Source organism: Nerophis ophidion, linkage group LG06, assembly GCF_033978795.1.
Source record: "Nerophis ophidion isolate RoL-2023_Sa linkage group LG06, RoL_Noph_v1.0, whole genome shotgun sequence".
Taxonomy (NCBI): domain Eukaryota; kingdom Metazoa; phylum Chordata; class Actinopteri; order Syngnathiformes; family Syngnathidae; genus Nerophis; species Nerophis ophidion.
Genome location: NC_084616.1, coordinates 63,873,081 through 63,890,315, shown reverse-complemented (window position 1 = coordinate 63,890,315; position 17,235 = coordinate 63,873,081). Strand labels below are relative to the sequence as shown.

At 39.5% G+C, this 17,235-nt stretch overlaps 1 protein-coding gene across 4 annotated transcripts in view; it reads left to right on the top strand.

Annotated features, from left to right (window-relative positions):
* LOC133555089 (MYND-type zinc finger-containing chromatin reader ZMYND8-like) overlaps positions 1-17,235 on the top strand; it is a 45,050-nt gene that overhangs the window by 18,705 nt on the left and 9,110 nt on the right. Inside the window, exons 3-14 of one of the 4 annotated variants that reach the window (XM_061904564.1) lie at positions 829-899; positions 7,689-7,846; positions 12,360-12,503; positions 12,966-13,079; positions 13,188-13,280; positions 13,359-13,446; positions 13,533-13,588; positions 13,691-13,768; positions 13,852-13,967; positions 14,049-14,524; positions 14,618-14,746; positions 14,824-14,973. In XM_061904564.1, coding sequence (XP_061760548.1) covers positions 829-899; positions 7,689-7,846; positions 12,360-12,503; positions 12,966-13,079; positions 13,188-13,280; positions 13,359-13,446; positions 13,533-13,588; positions 13,691-13,768; positions 13,852-13,967; positions 14,049-14,524; positions 14,618-14,746; positions 14,824-14,973 — 1,673 coding nt within the window. Of the gene's footprint in view, positions 1-828; positions 900-7,688; positions 7,847-12,281; positions 12,504-12,965; positions 13,080-13,184; positions 13,281-13,358; positions 13,447-13,532; positions 13,589-13,690; positions 13,769-13,851; positions 13,968-14,048; positions 14,525-14,617; positions 14,747-14,823; positions 14,974-17,235 lie in introns of all 4 variants that reach the window. The other 3 variants (XM_061904563.1, XM_061904562.1, XM_061904561.1) reach the window with 3 other exon arrangements.

Here is a 17,235-nt window from a genome sequence, read left to right as displayed (position 1 = left end):
TGTGTGTGTGTTCTGGCAGTAATATCCAAATATCAACTGTGGTCTGTGTTTATAAAAAAAAATTATATTTAAGTTTTCTGCCTTTTTTGTTGATTAAGAATTGTCCCCTAAGCCACAGGTATTGTTCCGTCAGAGGCTGGACATGTTTAGAGGACTATTTTTCCTCTGAGTAACTATAGGAGTCCTACTATTGGGGAAAGAAATAAAATGAAGGTATGCTGCACAAAATGTCAGCGGTTATATCTTTTGAAAGACAGAGCCACAAGGGCTGTTTAAAAATCAGTGTTTCTCATTCTGTATGTGGAGACAGAGAAACGTTGTCATGGAGACTGTTGCCATTCTCTTCCTGCACCAAGAACAAATTCTGTCTTGTTTGTTATTGGTGATGTGGAAAGGATGTAAACGTCCATATGGTCTTGTAGGCTATAAAAGTGAATAATTTGAGTATTGTACAGTGTAGTTCTTTCATGTCAGTAATTCAACTTCAATTGTGAATAATTGTGATATAAACTAATTATATGCTAAGTGGAATATATCTTATAATTTTGATGAACATGGCTTACAGTTTTTGAAAACACCACATTTTTTGAGGTTTTCAATTTGAGGTTCTCTTAAGCTGTAAGCCATAATCATCAATACTAAATTTTTTTGGAGTTTCATTTGTAATACAAATGGAAACCTGGCAAGTCCCTATTGACAGATCCTCTGGGATCTGGGTGCCTTAGGTGGTGTTCCACTTGTTTACTGTTAATGCCACCATGGTTATTGAACACCCTTTCTGACTTTGTGTTTGGATCTCTTTTATGTGTCGCTGGCCGTGCTCATCAGTCTGGCTGAGGAGGAGATAAAGACGGAGTCGAATGTAGTAGAAGGGATGGATGCATCTGCACGATCAAAAGGTACGTCTCAGGGCCACTAGAACCTTGTGTCAACACAAATACTAGGTTGTTAAGAATGTCCACTCAGGCAACATGTCTGTCTTTAATAAATATGTTTTACTGATATTTGATTTACAATACACAACCGTGCAGTAATTACGTTTTTTTGAATAGTATCTTTATTTTACAAATCCCGTTTCCACATGAGTTGGGAAATTGTGTCCGATGTAAATATAAACGGAATACAATGATTTGTAAATCCTTTTCAACCCATATTCAACTGAATGCACTAAAAAAGAAAAGATATTTGATGTTCAAACTTATAAACTTTATTTATTTTTTTGCAAATAATAATTAACTTAGAATTTCATGGCTGCACCACCTGCCAAAGTAGTTGGGAAAGGGCATGTTCACCACTGTGTTACATCACCTTTTCTTTTAACAACACTCAATAAACGTTTGGGAACTGAGTAAATTAATTGTTGAAGCTTTGAAAGTGGAATTCTTTCCAATTCTTGTTTTATGTAGAGCTTCAGTTGTTCAACAGTCCGGCGTCCCCGCTGTCATATCTTACGCTTCATAATGCGGCACACATTTTCGATGGGAGACAGGTCTGGACTGCAGGCGGGTCAGGAAAGTACCTGCATTCTTTTTTTACGAAGCCACGCTGTTGTAACACATGCTGAATGTGGCATTGTCTTGCTGAAATAAGCAGGGGCGTATATGAAAAAGACGGCGCTTAGAGGGCAGCATATGTTGTTCCAAAACCTGTATGTACCTTTCAGCCTTAATGGTGCCTTCACAGATGTGTAAGTTACCTATGCCTTGGGCACTAATGCACCCCCATACCATCACAGATGCTGGCTTTTGAAAATTGCGTCGATATGGATGGTTCGCTTGCCCTTTGGTCTGGATGACACAATGTCGAATATTTCCAAAAACAATTTGAAACGTGGGCTCGTCAGACCACAGAACACTTTTCCACTTTGCATAAGTTCATCTTAGATGATCTCGGGCGCAGAGAAGCCGGCGGCGTTTCTGGATGTTGTTGATAAATTGCTTTTGCTTTGCATAGTAGAGCTTTAACTTGTACTTACAGATGTACCGACCAACTGTATTTAGTGACAGTGGTTTTCTGAAGTGTTCCTGAGCCCATGTGGTGATATCCTTTAGAGATTGATGTCGGTTTTTGATAAAGTACCGTCTGAGGGATAGAAGGTCACGGTCATTCAATGTTGGTTTCCGGCCATGCTGCTTACGTGGAGTGATTTATTTAGATTCTCTGAACCTTTTGATGATATTATGGACCGTAGATTTTGAAATCTCTAAATTTCTTGCAATTGCACTTTGAGAAACGTTGTTCTTAAACGGTTTGACTATTTGCTCACGTAGTTGTGGACAAAGGGGTGTACCTCGCCGCATCCTTTCTTGTGAAAGACTGAGCATTTTTTGGGAAGCTGTTTTTATACCCAATAATGGCACCCACCTGTTCCCAATTAGGCTGCACACCTGTGGGATGTTCCAAATAAGTGTTTGATAAGCATTCCTCAACTTTATCAGTATTTATTGCCACCTTTCCCAATTTCTTTGTCACGTGTTGCTGGCATGAAATTCTAAAGTTAATGATTATTTGCAAAAAGAAACATTTTTTTTATCAGTTTGAACATCAATTATGTTGTCCATCCATCCATCCATCCATCATCTTCCGCTTATCCGAGGTCGGGTCGCGGGGGCAACAGCCTAAGCAGGGAAACCCAGACTTCCCTCTCCCCAGCCACTTTGTCTAGCTCTTCCCGGGGGATCCCGAGGCGTTCCCAGGCCAGCCGGGAGACATAGTCTTCCCAACGTGTCCTGGGTCTTCCCCGTGGCCTCCTACCGGTTGGACGTGCCCTAAACACCTCCCTAGGGAGGCGTTCGGGTGGCATCCTGACCAGATGCCCGAACCACCTCATCTGGCTCCTCTCGATGTGGAGGAGCAGCGGCTTTACTTTGAGTTCCTCCCGGATGGCAGAGCTTCTCACCCTATCTCTAAGGGAGAGACCCGCCACACGGCGGAGGAAACTCATTTGTACCCGTGATCTTATCCTTTCGGTCATGACCCAAAGCTCATGACCATAGGTGAGGATGGGAACGTAGATCGACCGGTAAATTGAGAGCTTTGCCTTCCGGCTCAGCTCCTTCTTCACCACAACGGATCGGTACAACGTCCGCATTACTGAAGACGCCGCACCGATCCGCCTGTCGATCTCACGATCCACTCAATTATGTTGTGTTTGTAGCATATTCAACTGAATACAGGTTGAAAATGATTTGTAAATCATTGTACTCCGTTTATATTTACATCTAACACAATTTTCCAACTCATAGAAACGGCGTTTGTATTTTATCATCATCCAACGTTTATTGATTTTAGTTTATTTAAGGTCTAATGGTACACCAGTATTTAGACCAGGGAGTCTCCAACCTTCATTAGTAGTTGAGGTATTTTGCATAAAAGAAAGCAAGGTGTGCTTTTTATTTTTACAGATGGACCTCGAGTTTCAAACTTAACTGGCTCTTCAACATAGTTTGCCATCCGAAAAATTTGTATAGTGAAGCAGAGTTCCCCTATAACAGTGGTTCTCAAATGAGGGTACGCGTACCCCTGGGGGTACTTGAAGGTATCCCAAGGGGTAAATGAGATTTTTTTTAAATATTCTAAAAATAACAACAATTCAAAAATCGTTTATAACTACATTTATAGAATAATACTTCAACAAAATATGAATGTAAGTTCATAAAGTGTGAAAAGAAATGCAACAATGCAATATTCAGTGTTGACAGCTAGATTATTTTTGGACATGTTCCATAAATATTGATGTTAAAGATTTCTTTTTTTGTGAAGAAATGTTTAGAATGAAGTTGATGAATCCAGATGGATCTCTATTACAATCCCCAAAGAGGGCACTTTAAGTTGATGATTACTTCTATGTGTAGAAATCTGCATTTATAATTGAATCACTTGTTTATTTTTCAACAAATGTTTAGTTATTTTTATATCCTTTTTTCCAAATAGTTCAAGAAAGACCCCTACAAATGAGCAATATTTTACACTGTTATACAATTTAATAAATCAGAAACTGATGACATAGTGCTGTATTTTACTTCTTTATCTCTTTTTTTCCACCAAAAATGCTTTGCTCTGATTAGGGGGTACTTGAATTAAAAAACATGTTCACAGGGGGTACATCACTGAAAAAAGGTTAAGAACCACTGCCCTATAAGAATCAACGTAAACATTAATAATTTGACACCTGTGTGTGTTCTTGCGTGCGTGTGTAAGTGTTGTAACGATACTAATATTTTGGTACCGGTACTAAACTTTTTTGGGTACTTTTCTAAATAAAGGGGACCACAAAACAATTGCATTATTGGCTTTATTTTAACAAAAAATGTTAGGGTACATTAAACATATGTTTCTAATTGCAATTAAGTCTTTAAATAATATAGTGAACATACAAAAAAAACTTTTCTTTTAGTGGTAAGTAAACAAACAAAGGCTCTTCTTTAGTCCGCTGACGTATGCAGTAACATTTTGTATCATTTATCATTCTATTTTGTCATGATTATTAAGGACAAGTGGTAGAAAATTATTAATCTACTTGTTCATGTACTGTTAATATCTGCTTGCCCCCTGGTTTTACAACTACACTTCTGTTGAAATGTAATAATTATTCTTCTGTTGTTTGATACTTTACATTAGTTTTAGATGATACCACAAATTTGGGTATCAATGCGATACGAAGTAGTTACAGGATCATACATTGCTCATATATAAAATCCTCATGTGTCTAGGGATGTATTTCCTGAGTTTATAAACATAATATACATTTTAAAAAATTTGAAAGATGTTGTGATGCCAAAAAATATCGACGTAATCATAGTAGTATCAACTAGATACGTGCCTGTAGGTGATATAATTACAGTGGATTTGAGGTGTAGATAGCACCTCTTCCTGTGGGCGTTTTAGTATTATAACTTGACTTTTTCGTTAGCTTTTAAGCCAAAATGCGTCTGTTCTTCCTTTTCTGTCTACACACCGTGTCTGCTTGTAATTACTCTGTGATTGTGTGCCGCCAAACATGGTCATCTGCTTGCAAACCAGCAATGTCAAGACGTGACTTCGACGCAATGGGGTGCGGGGCCGATACGTTTCAAAGATTCATTAGTATGGCGGTACTACTGTATACTAATATTTATTTATATATATATATATATATATATATATATATATATATATATATATATATATATATATATATATACACACACACACACACAGTCGTGGTCAAAAGTTTACATGCACTTGTGAAGCACATAATGTCATGGCTATCTTGAGTTTCCGCAAATTTCCACAACTTTTATTTATTTTTTTGTGACAGTGATTGGAACACATACTTGTTCGTCACAAAAAACATTCATGGAATTTTGGTTCTTTTATGTATATTACAGGTATACTGAAAATGTGACCAATTCTGCTGGGTCAAAAATATACGTACAGCAACATACATTATACATTTTGGTGACATAGAAAAGTTACAATCAAATTAGCTTCATGGCATGGCCTCTTAAATTCATGTGAGTGATTATGATTGACGACATCTGTGGACTTCTCTGAGCCCATTTAAATAGGGCTCATGTGATGCAGTTATTAGATTTGGTTACAAACCCGACAATGGGAACGTCAAAGGAATTCTGCACATATTTAAAAAAACTAATCATTGACTTAAAAAAGTCAGGAAAGTCCCACAGAGCCATTTCAAAGCAGTTTAAGGTCCCAAGTGCAACTGTGCAGGCAATTGTTCGTAAGTATAAAATGCATGGCACAGTTTTGTCACTGTCACGATCAGGAAGAAAACGCAAGCTATCACGTGTTGCTGAGAGAAAATTGGTCAGGATGATCAAGAGTCAACCGAGAACCACTAAAAAGCAGGTCTGCAATGAATTGGAAGCTGCTGGAACACAGGTGTCAGTGTCCACAGACAAGTGTGTTTTGCATCTCCATGGACTGAGAGGCTACCATGCAAGAAGGAAGCCCTTGCTCCAGAAGCGACACCGTAAGGGTCCTCTAAACTTTGCTGCTGATCACATGGACAAAGATAAGACCTTCTGGGAGAAAGTTCTGAGGTCAGATGAAACAAAAATTGAGCTGTTTAGCCACAATACCCAACAATACTATATTTTTGGAGGAGAAAAGGTGAGGCCTTTAATCCCAGGAACACCACTCCTACCGTCAAGGTGGTGGTATTATGCTCTGGGCCTGTTTTGCTGCCAATGGAACTGGTGCTTTACAGAGAGTAAATGGGACAATAAAAATGGAGGATTACCTCCAAATTCTTCAGGACAACCGAGAATCATCAGCCCGGAGGTTGGGTCTTGGGTGCAGTTGGGTGTTCCGACAGGACAATGACCCCAAACACTCATCAAAAGTGGTAAAGGAATAGCTTAATCAGGCTAGAATAACGGTTTTAGAATGGCCTTCCCAAATTCCGACTTAAACCCCATTGAGGACATGTGGACAGTGCTTAAGAATCAAGTCCATGTCATAAAACCAACAAATTTAGCTGAACTGCACTAATTTTGAAAACAAGAGTGGTCAAAAATTCAACCAGAAGCTTGGCAGGGACATGTATCCAAATATTAACATTGCTGTATGTATACTTTTGACCCAGCAGATTTGGTCACATTTTCAGTAGACCCATATTAAATTCATAAAATAACCAAACTTCATGAATGTTTTTAGTGGCAAACAAGTATGTGCTCCAATCAGTCTATGTAAAGTTTTGACCACGACTGTGTGTCTGTCTGTCTGTCTCTCTCTCTCACACCAACATATGGGGATAATGGCTCGACAATCCTCCCCCCCCCCCCCCCCCCCCCCCCAAAAAAGAAGCTAAAATATTTTAGCCTGTGTTTCAGCATGTTTGTGGCATTGTTGAACACTCTGGGAGTTTCGGAGTGATAATTGAACACGGAAGTGGTTTTTACGTAGTCACTGCTAGCGTTAGTACAAACTACCAGCAAAAGTCCGCTGTGACACCTTTTTCGGTCTCATCACAATTAAAGACTTGTTGCAGAACATAACCCCATTCACTGACAAAATCCTCGAAGAAAAGGGGCTGCAAGATGGAGGCTAACTAGCTAAAATGCTTTCTCAGTGGTTGTCTAGCAACCCGAAACCATACAGAAAGACTGTTTGAACACATATAAAGCATTTCTGATCACACAGAGTGATCTCTAAGGTAGGCTGACACACTTTTGACAGTTGTGGAAGTAAAATCGTCAGAAGTGCCGCTATCCTCGACGTTCTTCGAAATGGCCACGCTGGTGTTTACAGAGTGTAAACAGGATTTGACGTAAGGGGCCCCGTCTCTATAATGGCCGTGCCCGTGTGGACAGGAAGTAATGTCAGCAAAGTGGGTACGCCGAGACGTGGTTCACACACAGAACAATATCGGGCGGGATGTAAACGTACTTAAAAAGAAAGGAACGAAAATAGAGGCGTTGGTGAATCGAAGTTCCACTTTATATGATTGGCAATATTTAATTTATACTTTATTTACAAAGCAGATTTGTGTTGTAAATTGTCATTAGATAGTGGCATAATGTTTGACTTGAACGGTTGTGAAAAATGGTAAGAGTTGAAGCAAGTATTCAATGATCCTATGGTGAAATCAAATGGCAAGCTACCTGCTTTGGACCCCTTGTATAGAGTGACACTAGCCATGCTGCCTGTTGTATGATGATTTGTTTGCATCTCTGCATCTATAGCCCCTGATTCATCAGGGTCAGCAGAAAGCTCCCTTACACCACAGAAGAGGAAGGCATCGAGTCCCACCCACTCTTCCAATGGACATTCTCCGTCGGACACCTCCCCCAGCCCGCTCAAGAAAAAGAAGAAGCCTGGGGCCATGAGCAACAAAGACCAGGTAAGGGGACTCCAGTCTTTAGACCTGGCAGGTTCTCAAATAATATGCTAGTGGGGTACAGTTTTTACCTGGGAGTATATCCTACTACACCTGACTTTGGGTACAATTAGGTGATTCAAATTCAATTCATAACTTCCTTTTTTGTCGTGGCACACATTTTACACATCTTAGGCCATGTCTACACTAAGCCAGATAACCTTTTAAACTAATAATTATCTAGCCTAAGCCCTGTTTCAGCCACACTAAACTATCGTTTAAGGTCCCCCTCCTCGGATAATCTTTTACACGGGTAAGTGCGCTGTGTATTTCTTGAATCTCCGGCTCTTAGCTTTTTATGGACTCATTGATCATTTGCAAACAGAGTTCGGAGAGGAAGTGACGCCAGAAAGGCTGCGCCCCACACAGGAAGTGACGTAAGAAAGATCGGGCCAGAGCCAGCTTCATAATAAAGTGGTTTCGTAACTTGCCGCTAACCACTGGAAATATGAAGGCGAGTGATCCAGACATGCCTGTTTCTCATTCTTCTACATGTACAGACGCTCGTGTAAATCACACATGAATACCTTAAGAGAAAGTTATTGCTGCTATTTCGGATACAACACATCTCAGACGGCAAGAGAACTTTCAAATGTGCGGGGCAGCTGTGATTCTACTTACCGAAAAACTTTGTCCATTTGTCGAAGGAGAGACAACGTGAATGCGAGCTCCCGTGGATGTGATTTAAAAAAGGTAGCGTGTACTTTGTATTACCTGGTCTTCGAGGGAAGACTACAGAAAACGGCAAATGTTTTTGGACTTGCAAAGCAGACCGTATCAGTTATTGTCCGCCATGAATGTTGCAGACTAAACGTCTAGGTCCAGAGTATATAAAGTCACCAAAAACGAATGAACAATTAAGGTGAAGGCAAAAGAGTGAGAAGTGTCCTGACCTTATATCAGGATCCCAAGATTGATTGTTGTAAAATGATCTTCGTCACATTGTGTACTTTTACGTGTTTATTAAAGATTTAATTAAATTATGATGCTCAGATCTGATTTACTACAATGGGGCCCCACAGCCCACTGGATTCCAGTTAATTGAAATACCACAACACTGGATATTGTTCAGATAAGTTAAATTTATGAACTTGCACACTAAGCAACACTGGAGGTGACTATGACGTGCGCATTTTCCGCTCGTGCTTATTAGGTCGCGTTGCGCCGGCGAGCGGGAGGGAGAGCGGGTTCTTAAACGGTGGCATTGTTGTGTGGGAACACGGATAAGTTTAGGTGTGATTTACCCTGGATAACCTTATCTGGCTTTGTGTAAACGGGGCCTTAGTGGCTGCTGGTTTTGCCAATGATTGTTGTATTTTTTTACCACTACTATAAACCAGGACACAATATAGTGTGTGACCTGCTGTGACACTCGATTTATTCTGTGGTAATTGCATGGTCAATGCAAATTGATATTTCCTATTAACATTTTGCAGCTGCAATATGTGTTTCAAAGCTTCTGACATGTGACATCAACTTTGGTTCAGTCACATCCATTTATATAGTTAATTTCATACTCATGCTTGACACCAGCATTTTTGTACTCCCTAAATTTGAGCTACTGTAGGTAATTATGTGTGTTGCATGTTGAAAAAGAGGCATTGTAAACTGGTCTCACCCTGGGACCGGGTTTTCACATTACCCACTTTTATACTTCAGACAAACCAAGCAAGGTGATTTTTCACGTTCTCTTCTTGCATAAAAAAACTACTAACGTTCAGTAAATTTCATAGCAAATTGTTAAAGGGGAACTCCACTTTTTGTTTTATAATCCCAATGTAAGACAAGAACACGTTTTTTCAATGCATTCTAATTATATATATAAGGACAAGTTCGAGGTCGCCAACAGTGCAGCAAATTGGATTACTCTATTGCACCCATAAAATCTTAAAAAACATTAAAAAAACGGCAACAATACGCTGTTTACATCACGTGACCTGCATATTAACCAAGTTTAAGTGATATTGTTATTTTAAGCGCTAACGCCGTGATCACATAGCAGAAACTAGCTTAAGTAGCTATTTGAGAAACTGAGCCAGTCAGCTAATTCTATATTATAATGTATTGCCTCTAACTTGAATAGTAGAAGGTTGTGGGCATAAAGTTTGACATTCGGTTTATAGGGCAAGAAAGACATGAAAATGTGCTAATTTGCACCCACCCTTTGTTTGTTTACCAGCATGAGGATTATGATTAATTCTTAATTTAAACGTGAATATATATAAACATCCCATCAGTTGGCATCCCATTTGGAGCAGACATTGTACAGTAAATGAATGTTCTGGATCATCATTTGTCCTGAAGTTGTAGTCGTCGTCTCTCAGGAAGTCTGCCATTAATCAGTAGTTGTTGCTTTTGAAGGCAAAAGCAAATGCTGTGATGCATCTGTGAAATTAATATGCCGCCGTATGCTTAAAGGCCTACTGAAATGAGATTTTTTTATTTAAACGGGGATAGCAGGTCCATTCTATGTAGCATACTTGATCATTTCGCGACATTGCCATATTTTTGCTGAAAGGATTTAGTAGAGAACATCCACGATAAAGTTCGCAACTGGAGAAAAGCTCTGCCTCTACCGGAAGTCGCAGACGATGACGTCACATTTTGATGGCTCCTCATATATTCACATTGATTTTAATGGGAGCCTCCAACAAAAACAGCTATTCAGACCGGGAAAACGACAATCTCCCCATTAATTTGAGTGAGGATGAAAGATTCGTGTTTGAGGATATTGATAGCGACGGACTAGGAAAAAAAAAAAGTTAAAAAAAAAAACGCGATTGCAATCACGTTGCATTGAGACGGATTCATATTTTTTTAGTTACATTTACTAGGATAATTCTGGGAAATCCCTTATCTTTCTATTGTGTTGCTAGTGTTTTAGTGAGTCTAACAGTACCTGATAGTCAGAAGTGTACGTCCACGGCCGGGTGTTGTCTCAGGGAAGTCGACGGCAGCTGTACGGGAGGCACAAGCTCAGCTGATATCCGGTTAGAGGCGACTTTTTAACCACAATTTTCTCACAGAAACCTGCTGGTTGACATTCTTTTGGGGTCCATGTTTGCTGTGATCCATAGTAGAGTTTCACGTCCGTGAATTTTAAACAAGGAATCACCGTGTGTTTGTGTGGCTAAAGGCTAAAACTTCCCAACTCTGTCTTTCTACTTTGACTTCTCCAATATTAATTGAACAAATTGCAAAAGATTCAGCAACACAGATGTCCAAAATACTGTGTAATTATGCCGTTAAAGCAGACAACTTTTAGCTGTGTGTTCACGCTGCGCTCATATTCATAACAGCCTGTGACGTCACGCGTACACGTCATCATTACGCGACGTTTTCAAGAAAAAAGTCCCGGGAAATTTAAAATTGCAATTTAGTAAACTAAAAAGGCCGTATTGGCATGTGTTGCAATGTTAATATTTCCTCATTGATATATAAACTATCAGACTGCGTGGTGGGTAGTAGTGGGTTTCAGTAGGCCTTTAAAAGGACCAAAATATGTAAATGTTACATGTTATTATGAATGGCCTGTTAGTACATTAAATTTATACACACAGGGTGTATATAAAACATTTATGGATGTTTTTGGATGTTTTTCAGAGGGCTTTATAGGCGGAGTAGAACGAATCCCATTACCTCCATTGTTAGCTGACTTTTGCTTGCGTTTTTGTACAAGTTACAATGCGAAAAAAAGAGAAAAACATGAGTGCTTGTCTCACATAATGAATGTGAATGATTGACAAAATTGAAAAAAAGGCAGTTCCTCTTTAAGAAATTGATGATTAACTTAATCAAAATTACATGTAACAAATAGGGCCATCTAATTTTACAATTCGCTCCTAAATTATCCCAAACGGAAAAACCTTGATGACTCTCTTTGGATTAAAGTATAATAGATCAAATGTGTTTATTAAAAAAGGTCCACAATTAATTACAAATTGCAGACTGCTCATAGTTGAGAATGAAGTGTCTCCATCTTGGTTTTGAACATCAGCACAAATTTATGGTAACCCAAGACTTAAACGTGCAAATGAGGCCTTCTGGCCAACTGTAGCATGGCATTATGGGGCCAACTTATTTTTGCGTTCATCCAGTAGTTGCTGAGTATCATGAATTTTGGCTTCACTGAAACAAAAGGGCCATTTAGGAATGCGAAAAGATCAACAGTAATGATTACACAACTCGAAACATAAACCTGTTGAACAAGTTGTCTGCCTCACAGTTAAAACAGTCACATGACCGGATATTGAGATTAGTTGCTTGAGAGTTCATTTTCTGTCATTGCTTACTGGCTTATCTTATTGTAGTCCTGCCTTGTTTTTGTTGCACTGCACCTTTTTGTGTTTCTGCGTGTGTTTTGAAACCTGCCCCCCTTTTTCTCTTGCCTGCATTTCAGTCAGAGCTAAGACATGGTCCCTTTTACTATATGAAGCAGCCAGCACTCACCACAGATCCTGTTGATGTTGTACCGCAGGACGGCAGGAATGACTTCTACTGCTGGCTGTGCCACCGCGAGGGTCAGGTGCTCTGCTGTGAGCTCTGTCCTAGGGTGTACCACGCCAAGTGCCTCAAACTACCAGCTGAGCCTGAGGGCGACTGGTTCTGTCCCGAGTGTGAGGTATCTCAGTGGATACGTGTGTCAGTGTGTGGATGTACGAAAATTACAGTATATCAACAAACTGTTGGATTTAAAGTGGGGATGCAGCAATTCCAAAAAACTGTTCCAAAACAATGCCCGGTGTTAATTGGGAGAGGTGTCCTCTATTCCAGTTCCAGTATCTGAGCAATATCCTTTCAGTTTTGGATTGCTGAATCTCTAATTTATGTACATGTAATTGTCACAATAGAGCACAAAAAGCTTCTGTAAATGAACTTTTTTTCTTGCTTTGGCAGTTTTGTTTTTGTAGTCTAGGAATTACTTGTAGAAATGCATTTAAATAAGTCGCTTAGTTTGGACATCAAACATTTTGTACAGGAAACAAGCTGTAGAAATATCAACTCCCCAAATCTATTAAGGATTTCTTGTCGTTCTTTGCTTATTAATTGTCAGTCTTTAATTTTATATTTCTTGTCGTTGCAGAAAATAACAGTTGCCGAATGCATTGAAACACAGAGCAAAGCAATGACAATGCTGAATATTGACCAACTCTCTTACCTGCTCAAATTTGCACTCCAAAAGATTAAACAACCTGGGGTAAGTTTTAAAGTTAAAATGCCATTATAATTGCAGAAAATTAAATATCATATCAAACACGGTCTGATGCATTCGTTTCTTTTCTCCTTGTTTCTTCAATCCAAGCAGACAGAGCCTTTTCAGAAGCCAGTTTCCTTAGAACAGCACCCTGACTATGCTGAGTATATATTTCACCCCATGGACTTGTCTACTTTAGAGAAGGTAGATTTATTTTTCGGATGAAGTGTTTTCATCATGTATGAATTATCACAACCTTCTTTTTCTCCATTTAATAAACAGAACATCAAAAAGAAAATGTTTGGCTGCACTGAAGCCTTTCTGGCTGATATGAAATGGATCTTACACAACTGCATAATTTATAATGGAGGTAGACCATTGATATACTTTAACAACTAGTCTTTTATGTCGATGAAGAAACTAAAGTCACAACTTGTGCTAATTCATTTATTCCAGGTAATCACAAATTAACAGCAACTGCAAAAGTAATTGTCAAGATATGTGAGCATGAGGTAAGTATGCCATGTTTACATATTATTACTTGTATACATGCATTATTATTTTTATGTTTTGTAATTTAACGTGTGTCTTTTGTTGGAATTTGCGTCTTCAAGATGAACGAGATAGAAGTATGTCCTGAGTGCTACCTGTCGTCCTGCCAAAAAAGAGACAATTGGTTCTGTGAGCCATGTGTACGTTATTACATGAATTTAAGTAAAATAAAAAGGGGTTTGTTTTAATAATTATTTTCAATGTGTTTTTTGTCACCAAATAGAGTCAGCCTCACACCCTGGTTTGGGCTAAATTGAAAGGCTTCCCTTTCTGGCCAGCAAAAGCACTTCGCGAAAAGGATGGGCAGGTAGACGCACGGTTCTTCGGGCAACATGACAGGTGAACTAAACTTCTGAGAGCAGTGGATTGCTTGTATTTGGGATGTTCAGTTATATTAATTGTGCCATTCTTTCTATGTAGAGCCTGGGTCCCCATCAATAACTGCTACCTCATGTCCAAAGAGATCCCTTTCTCTGTGAAAAAAACTAAGAGCATTTTCAACAGTGCCATGCAAGAAATGGAGGTTTATGTGGAAAACATTCGAAAAAAATTTGGAGTTTTCAATTATGCGCCATTCCGGACTCCCTACACGCCCAACAACCAGCTTCAAATGCTGCTGGACCCTTCCAACCCCAGTGCTGGCACTGTAAAAACCGAGAAACTTGATAAACTTCGCTTTAACTTTGATCTAACTGCATCTCCAAAGATGGTACTTGGAAAGAGTTCCACACCCAGTAGTATGTGTCGGAGAGTGTCTATGACAGACATGCCTCGTTCCCCGATGAGCACCAATTCTTCAGTCCACACTGGGTCTGATGGAGAGCAGGATTTGGAAAAGACTAGTCGGAACTCAACCTTCCACTATAGCACTGGAGAGGAATCTATGGACTATACTTGCAAGTCATAGTCTATTTATATTTTAAACAGATACACCAACAGATCTATTACTCATGCTCATGTATAAACATACACTTGATTGTAATTTACAGCATCTCCTGTCTCAGGGAAGGTTGGTCCAGCAGGCAACCTGACAGGCAGCCCAAAGCCCCTCAACCCTGGACTGATGTCCAAACAGGAGAGGCCTGCTTCAACAGGAGGCATCCTCAATCTCAACTTGGGTCAGCACCATAAACATTTGCCATATTCCCAATGTCACAAATACCAATACTCATGCCAGACATGAACTTCTGTTCAGATCGAGTAAAAGCTGAGATGGACCTGAAAGAGCTAAGTGAGACTGTGCAGCAGCAGCAACAGCAGCAAGTAGTGTCCGCCACCCTCCCCACGCCAAAAAGACCCACCAGGAGCCTTGACAAGACCATTGAAAGCTGCAAAGCTCAGCTTGGTAATTATAATTGTTATGATGTCATTTTGTGGGTTTTACATCAGATCTGAGTCAGTCAAAGCAACAACAGTATGTAGTAGTGGTAGTAGTACAAGTTGTAGTAGTATTAATACTGTGCAACAATAACACCTTTTAAAAGTAATTTGGATGGTAATTAGGGCCGTAGCTATCAATTTATTTTAGTAATCGACTAATCTGTTGAACAGGTTGTTTGATTAATCGACACTTTCTCTCCACAATGTGTATTTTAGACAAAAAAAGTTAAAATAAACAACTATTATATGCTTGCTATAACCTATATTCTCAGTCAACATTGAAATTGCACTTTTAACATGTATGAAAATATAAAACACATTTTAAATCTTAGCAATTAAATAAAAAACGGCTGCCACATAGCTCACACCAGCCACACACCACTGTTTTGTGGTGTTCTCTATTGCAATTTCCAAGCACTCCATGTGGTCCGTATTTTATACATTTTTATTAGGGATTATTAAAGATTTTAACACTCAAAGCCACATAATTTAAGCTAAGGATGTTTTCAAATGTAATTAATTAATCATTTCAGCCCTATTTGTAATAAGGATAAACTAGTCTGTCATTGCCATGACATAATTGGATAATCAACTTTTGTGGTGCCAAGTCCTTACACCTGTCATTTGTTTGCCCAAGCATAGGTGCTAACGTTACTGTCCAAAGGTCTCATTTATGAAGGTTACATGCACAAAAAATCAGGGCCTGAGTTGCGTAGCTGGACGACACACATTAAATTCCGCTTCATATCAAACCAAAACTATGTATCTGCTTCATCACAAGACCAGTCATGTTATATATGGCAGTGGTTCTCAAACGGGGGTACACGTACCCCTGGGGGTACTTGAAGGTATGCCAAGGTGTACGTGAGATTTTTTAAAAATCTTCTAAAAATAGCAACAATTCAAAAATCCTTTATAAATATATTTATTGAATAATACTTCAACAAAATATGAATGTAAGTTCATAAACTGTGAAAAGAAATGCAACAATGCAATATTCAGTGTTGACAGCTAGCTTTTTTGTGGACATGTTCCATAAATAGTGATGTTGAAGGCCTACTGAAATGAGATTTTCTTATTTAAACGGGGATAGCAGGTCCATTCTATGTGTCATACTTGATCATTTCGCGATATTGCCATATTTTTGCTTAATCGATTTGGTAGAGAACATCGACGATAAAGTACACAATTTTTGGTGGCTAATAAAAAAGCTTTGTCTGTACCGGAAGTAACAGATGATATGCGCGAGACGTTATGTGCGTGACGTCAGGGGTTGTGAGCGCTCCTCTCATCCTCACATTGTTTACAATCATGGCCACCAGCAGCGAGAGCGATTTGGACCGAGAAAGCAACGATTTCCCCATTAATTTGAGCGAGGATGAAAGATTCGTGGATGAGGAAAGTGACAGTGAAGGACTAGAAAAAAAAATAAAGACGAGGGCAGTGGGAGCGATTCAAATGTTATCAGACACATTTACTCGGATAATTCTGGAAAATCCCTTATCTGCTTATTGTGTTACTAGTGTTTTAGTGAGATTATATAGTCGTACCTGAAAGTCGGAGGGGTGTGGCCACGGATGTGGTGACCGCCAGTGTCTCCGAGGGAAGCCACGTTTCTCGACGAGGCAAGGCAGCCGGGCTGAGATTTTTTTTTCCCCCTCCACGGAGTAAGCATCCGACTGTCGGTGGCAGATGGTGGGAGGAAGCAAGAGAGTCCACAGCTGCAGGAGGAACAACGCAAACTCTCCACTCATGTCTACAGTAAGAGCCGAATGCAAACAAGGAAACACCGGCTCTGTTTGTGTTGCTAAAGGTGGCCGCAATTCACCGCTTCCCACCTACATCTTTCTTCTTTGACATCTCCATAATTCATTGAACAAATTGCAAAAGATTCAGCAACACAGATGTCCAGAATACTGTGTAATTATGCGATTAAAGCAGACCACTTATAGCTGTGATCGATGCTGGATCAAAATGTCCGCTACAATCCATGACGTCATGCGCACGCGTCATCATACGCATCATCATGCCGCGACGTTTTCAACAGGATACTCAGCGCGAAATTTAAAATTGCAATTGCATGTATTGCAATGTCAAGATTTCATCATTGATATATAAACTATCAGACTGCGTGGTCGGTAGTAGTGGGTTTCAGTAGGCCTTTAAAGATTTCTTTTTTTGTGAAGAAATGTTTAGAATTAAGTTCATGAATCCAGGTGGATCTCTA